This window comes from Podarcis raffonei, chromosome 10 (genome assembly GCF_027172205.1).
Source record: "Podarcis raffonei isolate rPodRaf1 chromosome 10, rPodRaf1.pri, whole genome shotgun sequence".
NCBI lineage: Eukaryota > Metazoa > Chordata > Lepidosauria > Squamata > Lacertidae > Podarcis > Podarcis raffonei.
In genome coordinates this window covers 26,333,072-26,349,771 of record NC_070611.1, presented here as the reverse complement: position 1 = coordinate 26,349,771, position 16,700 = coordinate 26,333,072, and the positions used below count along the sequence as shown (strand labels likewise).

Genomic DNA, 16,700 nt, shown 5'->3' with positions numbered 1-16,700 from the left:
TGGAGAACAAGACAACTGCTGAGAAGCAGGGCTTGAGTACTTATTAAGAGCTTCCCCACGGTTAAAAAAGTGAGGATCTGAACAAGAAGCATCCCTGCTTTCAGCAAAAACCACAGCTGCAGAAGTAACCACTGCTGATAGTTGAGAGGCAGGCTGAAGTACTACAGATTGAGGGAGCCCCAGCGCTCGTGAAAAACTGAGAACTTGAAACAGGTTATGCTTCTGACATCTGGGCATTTGAAGCGGGCTGAGAAGGGGTAAGAAATTTTTTTTGCCACAGCCTGCAGTCAGGAGTAAAAGGAAGCTGCTGTTCCTGAACATATTGCCACACTGTTGAAATGAGCCACTGCTGGACTGGACTGGGATATAATAGGCAAGCCAGCGCCCACTTGGGGCTGAGATGGAGAAACAGGCAAACCAGCACCCACTTGGGTATTGGAAAAGCCCTTTGTGGGGGAAGAAGAAAAACTGAGGAATTCCTCTGTAGAGGACGGCAGAGATTAAAAGCCATGTCCTTGTCCCCCCTCAGATGGTTCTTCCGACTCTGTGTGAGACACACCTGGCCAGCTCTGAAGAAAGAGCAGCAGGTCTTCTATGCATGGCTGCATTAAGATTTTTTTTTTAATAAAATTTTTATTGGTTTTTCAACATATAATATAAAACAATACAAACAGCAAACACTGACAAACAAACATATAAACATGTATAATTTCATAAATTTTTTTTCGTATACCCAATTTCAAGGACTTCCCCATGCCTCCCTTTTCTGCATCCCTGTTTTAAACTTTTTTCAGCAACCCCTGGTCTGAATTACTTATAAATTCCTTTCTTTAACCCTTTTCTTTCCTCTTATCCGATCATTTATCGCTGCAAATCTGCTATGCTTTACCCATGACATTTTAACACTCAATAATTTTGCAAGAGTTTTTAAGATAAAATTTAAATTTCTTCCAGTCTTCCTCCACCGTCTCTTTCCCTTGGTCACGGATTCTGCTCGTCATCTCTGCTAGTCCCATATATTCAATCACCTTCGTCTGCCACTCTTCCAGCGTGGGTAGTTCTTGTATCTTCCAATACTTTGCTAGTAGAACTCTTGCTGCTGTTGTAGCATACATAAAGAACGTCCTGTCTTTCTTTGACACCAATTGGCCTACTATGCCCAGGAGAAAAGCCTCTGGTTTTTTGTGAAAGGTACACTTAAGCACCTTCTTAATTTCATTATATATCGTTTCCCAGAAGGCCTTAATCCTTGGGCACGTCCACCAAAGGTGATAGAAAGTACCTTCAGTTTCATTACATTTCCAGCATTTGTTATTGGGCAAATGATAAATTTTTGCAAGCTTGACTGGGGTCATGTACCACCTATAAATCATTTTCATGATATTCTCTCTTAAGGCATTACATGCCGTAAATTTTATACCGGTGGTCCATAACTGTTCCCAGTCAGCAAACATAATGTCATGACCAATGTCCTGTGCCCATTTAATCATGATTGATTTAACCGTTTCATCCTGTGTATTCCATTTCAGCAGCAAATTATACATTCTAGACAAATTCTTAGTATTGGGTTCTAACAATTCTGTTTCTAACTTTGACCTCTCCACCTGGAAGCCAATTTTCCTGTCCTGTTTGAAAACTTCATTTATCTGGTAATAATGGAGCCAATCTCTAACTTTAAACTTCAATTTCTCATACCCCTATAATTTCACCTTTTCACCTTCTTGTTCTACAATTTCCCAATATTTTGGCCATTTGGATCATGGCTGCATTAAGATAGCATTGAAGATCAGTTTTCCCCAATATGGTCAGGACTGAAGGAGTGGAAGGGCCAGGTCTAGCCCTTAAAGCCGGGGTAGAATATCCTAATAGTGATCTAATACTGAATCTTAAGTCTTTCTGATGCCAGGCAAAAACATTTCAGTCAGACCATTTAAAAGTGCTTTATCTTGTTGACCATTTGCTGAGAGTTCTGGAAGAGCAGCTCTCTGTCTCAAAGGCCTTTTCCACCAGGCCTGGGATGGCGGGGCCCTGACTGACTCCAGCTACAAAAGCTGAGGCTGTTGAACAGACTTTTAGGCTAGGGTGTTGTTGGGGGTTTTTTTTGCTTGGAAGAAGGGTTGTTGCTGTTAGTTTTTTTGTAATTTTGAACTTATTATTTATGACTACTTTTGCTATGTTGTAGGTTTTATTTCCCCATGTTATAAGGCATAGTTTGAACTGAGGAAAGGCAGAATACAAATAAAATTGTATCTGTATGTATGTATATTGTTGAACTGCTTTGTTGTCCTGCTGTTTAAGCAGTATTTTGGAACATTTTTGTATTGTTTTTATTTTTGTTTACATATTTATTGTAAGTGTCTCCAGAAGTTGTAAAACTGAAGGATTGTAACTAGATGTTTCATTACAGTCCAGATCTTAAATAGGTACTAGGAATAAATCACATGACTCAGCTCAGGTACAGGACAATCATGCCTTGCCCCATTATAGCTGGTTTTGTACAAGCTCTTCCAGGCTCGTAAGACAGGGATTGGTTCATGACAAAAGATGAGGTGGAAATCCTTTTCCCAATACCAAGTACTTAGGGTTAGAGAAAGACAGTGGCCAGGGAACCTCTTCCTTGGTTTTTTTTCCTGTCACTCTCTCCCCACTGGCAACTGCTTGCTTAGAGGACACATACTGCAAAAATTAGAATCATGCTCATATTGAACTTTGCAAGGGACTGACCAAGAAACTTAGGAATCTAGGTGGCTAAAATATATATGCACTCATCCTACTATGGATCTGGTTTAGAATTTGTCAGATTGAGGAACACATTTTTACTTTTTAACTTCCAATGACCACTCATTGGATTAATGTGCCTACAGAATTAAATTCTGTACCTACTTGCATGTTTAAATGCCCATTTCCTACATGCTGATGGTAACATTAGGAACTGAGCACTGAGAAAAGAGTTCTAAAACAAAGATGAACAATACTTAATTGACCTTAGGACATGTTGTGCAACACATGTTTAAACAATCTTACATGCTTGCAGTATATTTAAAAAAAACAAACTGATCAAGTACACTGACCTTAGGACATCTGGGATTTCTGGCTGTTTCAATCATAACATCTGATCCCATTCTCTCTCTATGGAAAAAGGACAAAACATGACAAGTTACGATTTATTGTTTTTAATATGCTGTCTGCCATTTTAAAAAAATATTTCTAAAGAAATACAGCTGCCCTGATCTTCAGTTGTCATTCCTTCTCACATACTATTCTCACATACTATATATTCATGCTCTAAACGCTTAGGCAAGGGAGATCATTTATTTGGATTCTACTGGACTGCATCCAGACTAAATCAGCTGACCGTAGCATCTACTGAAATCAATTTGACAAATTAGTCATGTTTTACTTCCGACAGAAATCTATGGGACTCAATTTCAACTAACTTAATAGGTTAGATCCAAACTCTGTACCATTTTTGTTTTCTTTTAGACCAACGGCAAGAACACTTTAACATTTACCACAGTTTTAGCAGTTTTACCGTACAGACAAAATTCCTCAGGTGGTGAGGAATTTTAGTGAAAATAATGAATCACAATGAAGAGTGCTATTGAGCAGTTGGGCATGTAAAAAGAAAACAGAGGGCCTCAACTCAATTTATTTGTCAGAAACAAAATTATATTAAAAGACTTTCAAATGGTTTGGCAGCCTGAACAAACAACCATGGACTTTAAAGATATGGAGGCACCTATCTACTTGCAGTTAATATTATACTCCTCTGTTACAATAACATTTGTCACTGTGATATGAATTCTTAGAATTTACAGGATGGTAGAATGAGGACTGTGCCTATTTAATACTTTGATGTACATTGAAGTAAGCAAAATTAGTGATGATTTTAAACAAATCAATAGATAAATTTAACTTACATAAGAATCTTCTCCCAGATTTCACTGTCATAGAATGCATGGCTCCAGCCCATTTTAACTGTCCCAACAATGACATTTTGCTTAAACACATCAGTTCCTAGTTTACGATAAAGTTCTTCACACTCATCCAGAGGGATATGGAATAGCCCCAACATAAATGCCAATATAGCACCTAAAAGCAAACATGATTCATAAATTGTAAATGTGGTATTTTATATGAATATTACCTAATGCCTCATTTATAGGAGCACAGCATAAAGATATAAAAATCTTTATACTTTGAATATTCTAAAAGTTAAAAAAAAATCAGGATCATTTTGGTCTCTGGAGTGTAAATATTATTTCAATGTCTATGCAACCTGATTATAAATATCCTTGAGACATATTTTATGACAAATTATTTGTAGAGTTTAGAAATTGATAAATGCATGCTAATATAACTGAGATATTCACATTAAGCATTCATTTATAGTGCCACCTAGAGTGTAAGAATATATTGACCTTGTTTGCACATCCCATAGAAGCATAGAGTTGGAAGAGACCACAAGGGCCATCGAGTCCAACCCCCTGCCAAGCAGGAAACACCATCAGAGCACTCCTGACATATGGTTGTCAAGCCTTTGCTTAAAGACCTCCAAAGAAGGAGACTCCACCACACTCCTTGGCAGCAAATCCCACTGTCGAACAGCTCTTACTGTCAGGAAGTTCTTCCTAATGTTTAGGTGGAATCTTCTTTCTTGTAGTTTGGATCCATTGCTCCGTGTCCGCTTCTCTGGAGCAGCAGAAAACAACCTTTCTCCCTCCTCTATGTGACATCCTTTTATATATTTGAACATGGCTATCATATCACCCCTTAACCTCCTCTTCTCCAGGCTAAACATGCCCAGCTCCCTTAGCCGTTCCTCATAAGGCATCGTTTCCAGGCCTTTGACCATTTTGGTTGCCCTCCTCTGGACACGTTCCAATTTGTCAGCGTCCTTCTTGAACTGTGGTGCCCAGAACTGGACACAGTACTCCAGGTGAGGTCTGACCAGAGCAGAATACAGTGGCACTATTACTTCCCTTGATCTAGATGCTATACTCCTATTGATGCAGCCCAGAATTGCATTGGCTTTTTTAGCTGCCGTGTCACACTGTTGGCTCATGTCTAGTTTGTGGTCAACCAAGACTCCTAGATCCTTTTCACATGTAGTGCTCTCAAGCCAGGTGTCACCCATCTTGTATTTGTGCCTCTCATTTTTTTTGCCCAAGTGCAATACTTTACATTTCTCCCTGTTAAAATTCATCTTGTTTGTTTTGGCCCAGTTCTCTAATCTGTCAAGGTCGTTTTGAAGTGTGATCCTGTCCTCTGGGGTGTTAGCCACCCCTCCCAGTTTGGTGTCATCTGCAAATTTGATCAGGATGCCCTTGAGTCCAGCATCCAAGTCGTTGATAAAGATGTTGAATAAGATCGGCCATAGATAATGCAATTGAACAGTGTGATGGGGAATGCTGCTCAGAAATCCATGCAGACCTATTTACCTGTACTCACTCCACAAATGTAGTCAAAAAGATGATGAACCGGCTTTCCAGTGAGCTCTTCTAGCTTACGAAGTGTCTGAAGTGCTACTAAACCCCTGTAACACAATAAAACCAAAAATGTTATGCAAGTTATCATTTGTTAAGTAAAAGCCAAGTGACAGTATGTTTAAGTCACCAGCTATCAAGCTTTCAGTATCATCCATTGCTATATCCTGGAAAATGTGGCATATTTAAAGGCAAAGAACACGTTCAAAACTGATTGATCTCTTCCAGTTAATATGCTTTAATAAGTGTTTCCTATACAGGTCACAGGAAATATATACTTTTTAGGAAAGAAAAATAAAAAGGTTACTAAGGTTGGTAAAGAATAGAGAAGCAATGCTGACTTTAAAGTCAGTAATTTCCCCTCTCTACCAGTAGCTCTGAAGTGGAATATTCCTAGTGGTCACAATCTTCTGCAGTAGGATATAGTAATGGTAATCATAGAGCATATTCAAAAGCAGAGCAGTTTTGCACCATTCCACAGCAACCAATGCTCAAAACATGTAAGCTATGAAACTGCATCAGTCCTAAGGTAGCTGACCACAGGGAATACTAAATATGTAAATTATTCATCAAAGATGACACCTGAACTGCATGACACCTTGGCAACTTAAGATCTTATAGGTTGTGTGTTTGAGAAATAAAAGAAGCCAACAAAGTGAAACATGCACACATTGTTGACTTTCTGGTTATCTTAGTTATTAAGTCCTAACATACATACATGAATTTGTATGAAATTGTGCCTAAGACGACATCAACCTCAGACCTTATTGGCAATTTAGGACCATAATACTTCTGTCCGATGAAAGGAACTTTGAGCTAAGAGTCAGTGCTAGTCCTACTCAGAAGAGACCAACTGACATTAATGGACACAACTATCTTAGGCTCATTAGGTAGTATTAAACTAAGTTATACTCAGAAGAGACCCGCCAAAATGAATGGACCTAACTTAGCTGTGCTCATTAATCTCAATGGGTCTACTTTGAGGAAGAACTCAGCTGTACACAATCCTTTGAATCCAATCCAGTATATTTTATCATTTTAAAGCTGAAATATTATTATTTTGTTAATTAACACTTTTATACCCAGTGAGAATTTAAGGGCAAAGGTTGGTGAAATTTATTTTGTGGAGCACAAATCTAATGGCAGCTTCACCGTTAAAACAGAAATTGCCAAGGCAAAAACTGAAATCATGGCATTTGGAGATAATGTGTGCTAGAAGGAGCCCAGATACCAAGAAGACATCAAGCGAGAAAGTAGTTGCTAAGGAAAGCAGAAACAAGAATACATTACCACATACCTTCACAGCTCACTGATTCAAAACAAGACAGAATGGTAATGATTACGAGTAATTAATGCTTTCAGGCAGTTCTGTACTTTATGCGCAATTAATTGGTTAGTGTCAAATTTATGTTAGTTGACAGTTGGTGAGATTAGTCCAAAATGTCACCATAACTGGCAATGAGCACTGGATGAAAAGAAACGACAAAGAGCTTTACAGGGACTTTACCAAGGACAATTTGTTCAACATGTTCCTAGCCATCTCAACTCTAAACCAAAGGTGGCTTGTAATTCTTATAAATGGTCCATTAAATATGACAAAATATCGAAGAAAAATGCTTGCCCTAAACCATTTCTATTGCCAGTGAAAGAAACTGGATATCTGTCACTATTTTTTCCACAGGCAATTATATAACCAATGAAGTTTTCTTTTCTTTTTAATTTAACATGCTCACATGCATCATTCTTTCCTGTTTTAGGATATGGCTCTGGGTTAAAAACATTCAAAAGGAAACACAGATATGGCCTTGTCCAGGGGTCGGCAAACTACGGTGCACGGGCTGGATACGGCCCGAGGGGGTCATTAAACCGCCCCCCGGCCCTTGCCACCCACTCAGTCAGTCCCCGCATGGAGCTAAACTGGAGTACCACACTGGTTTAGCTTCATGCAGGGAGTGACTTCCGAGATGCAGCCATGACTTCCTATTGGCTGCAGGAAGCTCCTGCAGCCAATCAGAAGCCGCAGACGCCTCCCCCCCCCCCCGGCCATGGCTCCAAAAGCCAGCAGGGAAAGAGTGACGGAAGTGAGCGCATGCGCATGGGTGTGTGCGCTCCCGCGCGTGGGCGATCCGACCGCTAGCGAAGTTTGCTGACCTTGTCCATTCTAGATAAAGGTAAAGGGACCCCTGACCATTAGGTCCAGTCGTGGCCGACTCGGGTTGCGGTGCTCATCTCGCTTTATTGGCTGAGGGAGCCGGCGTACAGCTTCCGGGTCATGTGGCCAGCATAACTAAACCGCTTCTGGCGAACCAGAGCAGCGCATGGAAACGCCATTTACCTTCCCGCTGGAGCGGTACCTATTTATCTACTTGCACTTTGACGTGCTTTCGAACTGCTAGGTTGGCAGGAGCAGGGACCGAGCAACGGGAGCTCACCCCGCCATGGGGATTCGAACCGCCTACCTTCTGATTGGCAAGTCCTAGGCTCTGTGGTTTAACCCACAGTGCCACCCGGGTCCCCCCATTCTAGATACATTAGTTAAATTAAACAAGGGTGCCAACAGCCACTGTGTTTACTACATAGCTCTTTGATTTTCTCTTCAGATACGGAAAAAAACCTTGTTCTATCTAAGAAAAAATGACTACTAATCAGCAAGGTGTTCAACATAAAAGCATATTATACAGTGCCTTTCCATTGGTCTGCTTAAACCCAGCTACATCAACTCCTCAATTCCATTTACATCAGCCACTCCTTCGGCTAAGAGAAGAGAGATGGGACTGCAAGACCTCTTCATCTGCTCTTCTCCAAATTTTTCGATTCCTGCTGTAAACCTTAAAATCTCTGTAACTAAGGTATTGGTGTCTGAGCTTGCTTTTTTCTTTCTCCCTCCCAGTCTGCTCTCCTTTTGTGTCATGTCTTTTAGTTTGTGAACCTGACAACAGGGACCTGTCTTCTCACTGATAGTTGAGAAGGTGGTATTCAAGCATGTTTTGCCTAAAGAACAGGATAAAAATGCTAATAATAATTGTAACAGTTTGCTTGCTCGGTTTCATGCTGTTTGAGAAACTACCCCATCCTAAGACTAATGAACTCACCATGTATTTTCCAAGACTGACTACACAAATACCAATAAAGGTTTTTCCGCATTCCAGAGATATTAGTATATGCTAATCTAAACTCTATAAGATTCTACTGTTCAGCAACAATAGAGGATGGAGCAGGTGATCACGACCCAAGAGAAACAAATTCATAAATAAATTTAAACAGAAGTGTTATTTAAAAACATTTACATATTTGTCATGTTTACACTAAAATAAACCTGGCTGAAGATGCAAGTTGCTTGCGATATCAATTGAGAATTTCAGTCTGTTAGTAAATGAAAGTGGGACACTCTCAAGTGACCCCTTTCAAACAAATATGTGGGTATCAAGTGCTGAAAATAATATACAGTTGTATACACTTATTTTAGGAATTAGACTTGAAAGATCATTTTATTTAAAAGAAACAAAATTCAGCCTAATGACAGGCCAAAAGCAGGCAAACCCCCTCCAGCACTTTAATATGATGATGAAGTCAGGGACCCATAACTATTCTCCAGTCTATGGTCTTGCCACACTTCCATCTTGCTAATGGAAAAAAACTTTCCAATTATTATGGTTATGGATAAATTCTGAAAAATATGTTAAGGCTGGTCCATCCTTTACACTGATTCATGTATGCCTGTGTTTCCTCCTCCATTTCCACTTTAGTTCCTTTCACTTTTGCAGGAAGTCTAGCTTGCCACTATGACTGAATCCTCAAACTATATTTGCATGAAGATTGCAAACTAGCATAAAGCTATTCAGATAATATATTTGTGCAAACCATTATTTGCTCGTTCAGATGTAATGGCAAACTCGGGTTGCACAGAAAGAGGAAGACAACATGAGGAGCGAGCATGTAAACACAAGTCATGTTCATGAATTGGCACACAATGGTGCTGCATGTAAATCAATCCTCAAGAAACTGACTTCACTATGAGAATTTCCAGTGCTCTTCAAACAGAAGCAAACTATTATAGTACAAGGGCATAAATGCAAATTTATGAATCCAGTGACACAATGAAGCGTGCAAAATTGTATTTTTAATCTCCAAGCGTGCTACTTTATTTTCTCTCTTAGCTCAGATAGGAAGAGGACTACCTCTGCTGTCTATACTAAAAGGGAGATATACAAATTAATTAAAACTTTAAAACTAATTCACTCCAGCTAAAGACACAGATGTAACTTTCACAGCCCTACCTTGTTCCCCCGCCATCAATAGTGAGAACTCGAATGCCCCACCCTTTTACAGGGTCTGTATAGCCAATTACAGCCAATGATTCCCTGACAGCAGCCTGAAGAGCTTCGTCATTTGCCTGCCTTAGTCGCAACAAGCATGGAATGCTTTTTTCCTGGAAACAAAATAAAGATTTTAAATGCAGCACAAAAGTGTTAATCTATCTGGTGCTTCTCCAGAGCACCAGATACAAAACTAAAATGAAATTTACGAAAGTAAATACTGTTAAATTTAAAAGAAAGCATTGATGTTTTCTTCACACTTTTCTTACACATACTATACTTGGCCTGAAATCCTAAGCACACATCTCAGGAAACAAATCCCAATAAAATTTGTAGGACTCACAGGATCATGTTATTAGAACCTTCCAGTTATTGAAAAATGTTATTTTTCAAGTTGCAGGACAATAATGAAAGTCAAAATACTCAAAATGTGTAACTAACTAGATATCCTCAACTCCAGATTCTACTATAAGTCAAAAATGACTGTGATTATCTCCAAAAAACTTCTGAATCTTTTGTGTATTACAACCTTGTGATCTTTGAATATTATATAACATTACAGTCCCTGCACCAGTTATTGGTGTAACTTTAGTGCAGCAATGGCTAACCTGTGGAACTTCAATGCCAATTATTCCTGACAAGTGGCTATGCTGGCTGGGCCTGATGAGAGCTGGTGACCAACAACATCTTGGCAGGATATAAGAAGCCACTGATTCTTATATAGCCTGATATCAAGTGGAATATGCACTTAGATGTTATATATTGTTGTAAAATACATAGCTTACAATTATTATTTCCAAAATGAGGATGTGATTTCATTCTCAATTCATGGTGAGATGATAGAATTGATTTGTACCTTAACAGCAACTCCTCTACTTTCTGGAAATTCCAAGAGATGGTATGTCAGTTCTTCAACCCTGTTGATACAGACTCTTCTGTTAGATGATCTCCGTAATGCTTGCACTAAAGCCCGGGTTCTGTTATCTATACTCACCCTTGCAATAATCTAAGAAGAGAATGTTTTATTAATTTTAAAAATCAATCAAATATCTAAGATGTCTTCAACCAATTCAAACTCAGGACCCACCTTCAACCCAAATGTGCATTTGAGGGACCCATTTCTTAACCTTTAATCATATATTTGTATGCTGGCAGTGCTGCTGCTGTGACCCAGTAGTGGGTCCCAAGCCACCAGCTGAAGATCACTGGTCTAAGGGATCTAGCAACACAAGCTTTTGTGGGCCAGAACCCACTTTATCAAGCACATTTTAAAAATGACAGGCAGGCAGTTGGCTCCCTCCTTTTCTCTATGAGCATAAGTTAAATAGGCATCCACTTGAGGCTGCAATCCCAAGCACACTTATCAGGGAGTCCTTTGAAAATACAACTTCTAAACAGACATGCTTAGATTTTCACTACTCATGACCATTCCTTGCATCTGATTACGTGAATCCTGGCATTACTACAAGTGTCATGCAGTGCAATCCTATACATGTACACTCAGAGGTCCCATTGACTTTAATGGGCTTACCCCAAATAAATGCGTACAGGACTGCAGCTTTTAAGGTACCAGAAGGATTTTGGTGGCTTTGTTCTAAGAAAATGCCTCTGGAATTAATAAAAATGCATTTTTTTTTGCTAAATAATATTTTCATCATTTTAATTTTTTTAGACTGAAACTGAAAATAACCACTTACCTTGTTACCTCTGCTGAGTTAATAATTATAAAAACATGGAAAAGCTTGCTGAATCAGACCAATGGACCATCTAGTCCAGCATCCTGTTCTCAAGAGTGGCCAACCCATGTGAAACCTGCAAGAAGAACCTGAGTACAAGACTACTCCCCCCCCCCCGTGTAGTTTCCAGCAATTATTTCCATGTCTGACAAACAGGGAGAGCTTTATAAGCATTTCAGATTTTTTTTTATCTCAAGTCCAGAAATATGTAGTAAGGGTTCTGGGCTAATAAAGTGGCACCTTGGTTCTCAAACTTAATCCATTCCTGAAATCCATTTGACTCCCGAAACGTTTGAAAACCAAGGCACGGCTTCTGATTGGCACAGATGCCCCAGAAACAATAGCCAGCAGCTGCACTGGACCTTCGGCTTCCTAAAAAAGTTTGAAAACCGGAACACTTACTTCCAGGTTTCTGGCGTTCGGGAGCCGATTTGTTCATCAACTAAGCTGTTCGAAACCCAGGTTCCACTGTACTGTTGTGCACCAGTAACTTACTGAAGAGAGTTGTAGGGAAGACAGTAGAAAAAACAAGAGTGGGACACAAACAGCACTTTAAAGTGCTCAATACAGAGTTGTGTTCAACTAAGCTCACTCTGGCAGCCCTTACCACAGCCCTATAAGGCCAACAGCAGTATTCTGAACACTGATTTGTCTGTGGTGACTAAAGTCCTCCCGGTGAACAGGTAGGGCTGTTTTTAAGTTAAAAGCTAATGAATTATCTCCTGACCTCAAGGCTGTTGATGTTCTGTACCTGATTTTTGTTACTTTTGCATAGGCAGTCATTTTTATAGACTAATTTACAGGGTTGCTGCAAACTAGCACTCTTTAAATAGAAAGCCAATTCATCCAATTACTTAGTTCATTTACGGTAAGAGTGTACAAAATAAATCAAAAATCTCTACGTATACTTTAACCATGTAAGTACTTTCACAAAGCTGCTTCTTAAGTTTTAAAAATATTCTATACTCTGTTCTGTTAAAATCAATGACACAGGCGTTTGGGGTTGTTGGTCCGCCCCCCCCCCCACATTTTCTTCTATTGTCTATAACTATATTTTATCTGTTACATAACAAAATAGCTTATGAAGTGATGATTAAGGAGGTTTACCTTTTCCCTTTGAAGGGACAGCCTCCTCTCTTTCTCTTCCGCACGTTTAGCCTCCTCGTCATCTTTCAACTTATCCTCACTTTCTTGTACTTTGCTCTTTTCTGGCAAAGCGGTTTTTGGATCAGATCGTAACTTTGGGACCAGTCCTCCAATGTAACTATCCACAAAGGCCTGTACACTGTTACTTGGGTAAGAAAGAAAACTTGCAATACCCTTTTTGCTGGAAGCTGGAGCGGTGGCACTGGCGTTTGCAGAGTCTGGAGACTGTGCTGCAGGTATTAAGGCAGATACTGCATTCATTCTGTTTTCATTACTTAATATGTCATCTTCTGGTGTATCAAGTGTCTTCCCCTCCTGAGTCTGTGATTTAGGGGGGGAACCATTCCCCTTTTTCTCTTGAGCCATACCACCAGTGCTAAAGTACCAATTGATGTGATTTGCTAGAAAATTGTATGTTTCTCCAAAGTTTGTAGCAAAATAGCTAACATGAAAAAGGCTATTTTTGAAATCTGCAGGATCTTTCAATGAACCACGATTAGTACTACTGGGACCCAAGTCTTCACTTACAGGCACAAGCTTCTTACTATCTATGCTATCATCACAGTCTTCCTGACTTCTGTTGTTTGCAGCTTGTCTGACATTTTCTGGGTTCGTATGAAAACTATTTTCTTGGCCATTATTTTCAGCCGATCTGTTCAGTATACCAGAATGTGGCTTAAGCCGAGCTATCCGTGAAATCAGTTCACTGTGAGTTCCAGACACAGCTTTTGAGACAGATTCTAAAGTGTTCTTAAATCGTGACATGCGACTGCTTGTTTTTGTCAATTCCTTAGAAGTACTAAGTTTAGAAGCTCTGTAATGCAAGGAGTCATGATAACAGAAGTGCTTGTTATACCATAGTGCTTTGTCTCCTCCCCATTTATAATATGGTTTGCTTGTGTGAAAAACTCTAAAAGGAATAGCTTGAGTTATACTCCAAAAAAGCTTAGGTCTGTACAAGTAATACAGTCGTCTGGTGTTTTGTTTACAAAGGCTTTTTGAACTAGCTACTAAGTACAGATAGGCATCTAAAGACAATTGAATTGACATTACGTATAAATACTGAAGTCATCCATAAATTTGTTTTGTCCAGAAATCTTTTTTTAAAAGGAAACATCACTCTTCAGAATGTTACCTGAAATGAAAAATAAAGAGTGTTAGTCTATTGAGCAAAGTATGCTCGACAAAGAGAAATCAGAGTTTCCAGTAGTGAGTATACTTGATCTTAGCCTATCAAATTTAGAATTGTATCGTTCTGGGAAGCCATTTCTTTAAGGAGTTAAACAAAAGTAATCTGAAATTAGCTATAGGGATTACCAATACTCAAATACAGTGTAACGCATTGAAGCAAGGTATCAGAACATCTCCAAGAATAGCTACATATTAAGCAATAGAATAAAACAGGCACCCCCAAACTCGGCCCTCCAGATGTTTTAGGACTACAACTCCCATCATCCCAAGCTAACAGGACCAGTGGTCAGGGATGATGGGAGCTGTAGTCCCAAAACATCTGGAGGGCCAAGTTTGGGGATGCCTGGAATAAAATAGAGAATATGCTGACTCCCTCAAAGTATAGAATATGAGATAAAAGGCACCATTGTATTCATTCCTATAAGAACAAGGAAAGAGTGTAATTAGGCACAGATTTAGCTAACCATACTAGAAATAAGATTCATTCCCATGGTGGTTTATATTAGTGAAAGTGCTTCTGTTAGTGTAAAGCAAAGCACCTCATTTTCACCCCTACCAAATGCAGGTCTCTATGCCATACCACAGAACCTTCCAACCTCCAGGAAAAGCTTTTTGGGGGAACAGAATATGAAGTATCAGTGAGAATTAGACATTCTGCCCTGTGCAAATGGAAGCACTACCACAATCAAAAAACAACCACAACCCACTGCCAGTTGCATCACTTAATCCAACAATTATAAATCTAAAGCAACTCTTTCACCACATTAAGTTTTCACTGAACTTTGACACCAACCATTACGTCTTCATTGCACTTTGGCATGAATAGTCTATCGAATTTCTCACTGCAATCAACAATGCCTCTGGGGAAAATGTTTCAGGGAAACTTCCTAGAATAGTTCTCCACTGAAGTACTGCATCAAATCAGCCTGTGTGTGCCCCAATGCCGCTTGGTGCATTTCATATTTTGGGCTGCCCTTGCATTCTAAGGAAAGAAAAGCTGTATACAATCATTTTATTTTAAGCAATGAACAAGTTGAGCAACAGAGAATAGCTAGCTGACAACAGGGCACATGACACTTGCATGATCTGTTCCTAGTATCTTTGTTGAACAGCCAAGATCACACATTACAAGGCACTATTTATAACTGACAAGATGAGCACTTGCATACAGGAATACACTTAAAACCAGGAGGAAAACATTCAGAGCCTAATAGCTTTGGGTTTCAGTGAGACATGCTTAGAGGATAAGCTGGATATAAGCTCACAAATACAATTAAGCAAATTGTCAAGCATTACGTGTGTTTTCAGGGCACAAGACTGACCACACCAAAGCCGTACGCTAGTCACATACACAATATAGTGGCTTCTTCCGTAATAGATCTTTAGCCCAGTGGAAGGCAGAAAAGCTAGTGAAATAACCAACCACATACACACCCATTTTTTAAAGATTGAGAACAGCTCAAAACCTTAAACAGTCAGAAAATATTCCAAAAGCAAACATTCTTGCGGAAAAAAGTCTTAATTATATGCACACAAACAAACAGGAATATTAAAAGCTATTTTGCTACTCAGTCTACTGACCATGATACGTTTAATATCAAAGTCACGGGTTTGAGCCCCAAACTTTGCATTTCAGGGGTTGGACTAGATGACCCTCGTAGTCCTTTCCAACTCTATAATTCTATGCGTCTATAAGGGTTTTCAAATGATGGGGAGAGAGGGAGATATAGAGGGAAGGCATCACATATACTATTGTGTTCCTTCCTTTATATTAAGAGCCAAAGCTAAGAGAGAGAGAAAGAATGAAAGTCCCCAGGGCCCCATAATATCAGGTGGGCAACCTTTAGGGAAACAGTGAATGTTTGAAGTCTCAGCCTTAAGCAGAACCTCACATCCCCCAGACACCAGGTGTATGAGGAGAGGCTGTGTATTATCACTCACTGGTTTGTTGTTTTTATTTTGTTTATATATTTTGAGGTTTTATATTTTGATTTTGTTCTGTGAACCACCCTGAGACCTCTGGGCATAGGGTGGTATATAAATTCAGTAATAAATAACAATAATAGCAGCAGCTGATTCACACGCCCCTGGGACAAACTACCACGGGATCCCTGGCTCAAACTCACAACCTGCTCACTGGTAATAGTAATAACAATATTTTTTAATCATTTACACCCCCGCCCACTTAGGGAGGCTTTCAACACATATAAAAGCATGACCTATAAAAACTTAATAATAATAATAATTTATTTGTACCCGGCCCATCTGGCTGGGTTTCCCCAGCCACTCTGGCCGGCTTCCACAAATACCAAAAATACACTAATATGTCATACATTAAAAACTTCCCTGAACAGATGTCTTCTGAATGTCAGGTACATATGTAGTTGTTTATCTCTTTGACAGATAAATGGTACTACTGAAGGCCTTTTAAGCCAGGGACAACCCGAAGCTACGCAACGTACACGAAAGGCACTCATAAATACACACTCTCTCTCACACACACACACAAAAATACCCCGTAACCAAGGAAAACAAAACACCGAGAACCTTAGAGGGGCAACAGGGCGACTCACAGACCCAGGTAAAGAGGCGCGTTCCTGACACGGGTCAGGAAAGGCGCGCACGACGACGACAACACCGGGCAAGGAAGCAGCTCGAGGGGACGGAAGGCCAAGGGAACTGCTGGCTGTCGCTCACCCAAAGCAGGGCTCCCCGAAGGTCGACGGTCTACCCTATAGGCCGCCCGGCAGGACGCCCAACGCGAAACCCGGAACAACAGTCTCACCGGCCATTTTCTTCCCAGACGGTGAGCATGCGCGGCCGGC

At 39.9% G+C, this 16,700-nt stretch overlaps 1 protein-coding gene across 3 annotated transcripts in view; it reads right to left on the bottom strand.

The window, feature by feature from the left end:
- Nucleotides 1–16,700, bottom strand: part of PNPLA8 (patatin like phospholipase domain containing 8) — a 32,963-nt gene extending 16,263 nt beyond the window's left edge. The window contains exons 1-7 of one of the 3 annotated variants that reach the window (XM_053404669.1): nt 16,573–16,700; nt 12,646–13,819; nt 10,659–10,808; nt 9,764–9,915; nt 5,442–5,536; nt 3,921–4,092; nt 3,072–3,129 (exon numbers count right to left, since the gene is read on the bottom strand). In XM_053404669.1, the coding sequence (XP_053260644.1) occupies nt 3,072–3,129; nt 3,921–4,092; nt 5,442–5,536; nt 9,764–9,915; nt 10,659–10,808; nt 12,646–13,734 (1,716 nt within the window). In that variant the 5' untranslated portion in view covers nt 13,735–13,819; nt 16,573–16,700. Of the gene's footprint in view, nt 1–3,071; nt 3,130–3,920; nt 4,093–5,441; nt 5,537–9,763; nt 9,916–10,658; nt 10,809–12,645; nt 13,820–16,422 lie in introns of all 3 variants that reach the window. The other 2 variants (XM_053404668.1, XM_053404667.1) reach the window with 2 other exon arrangements.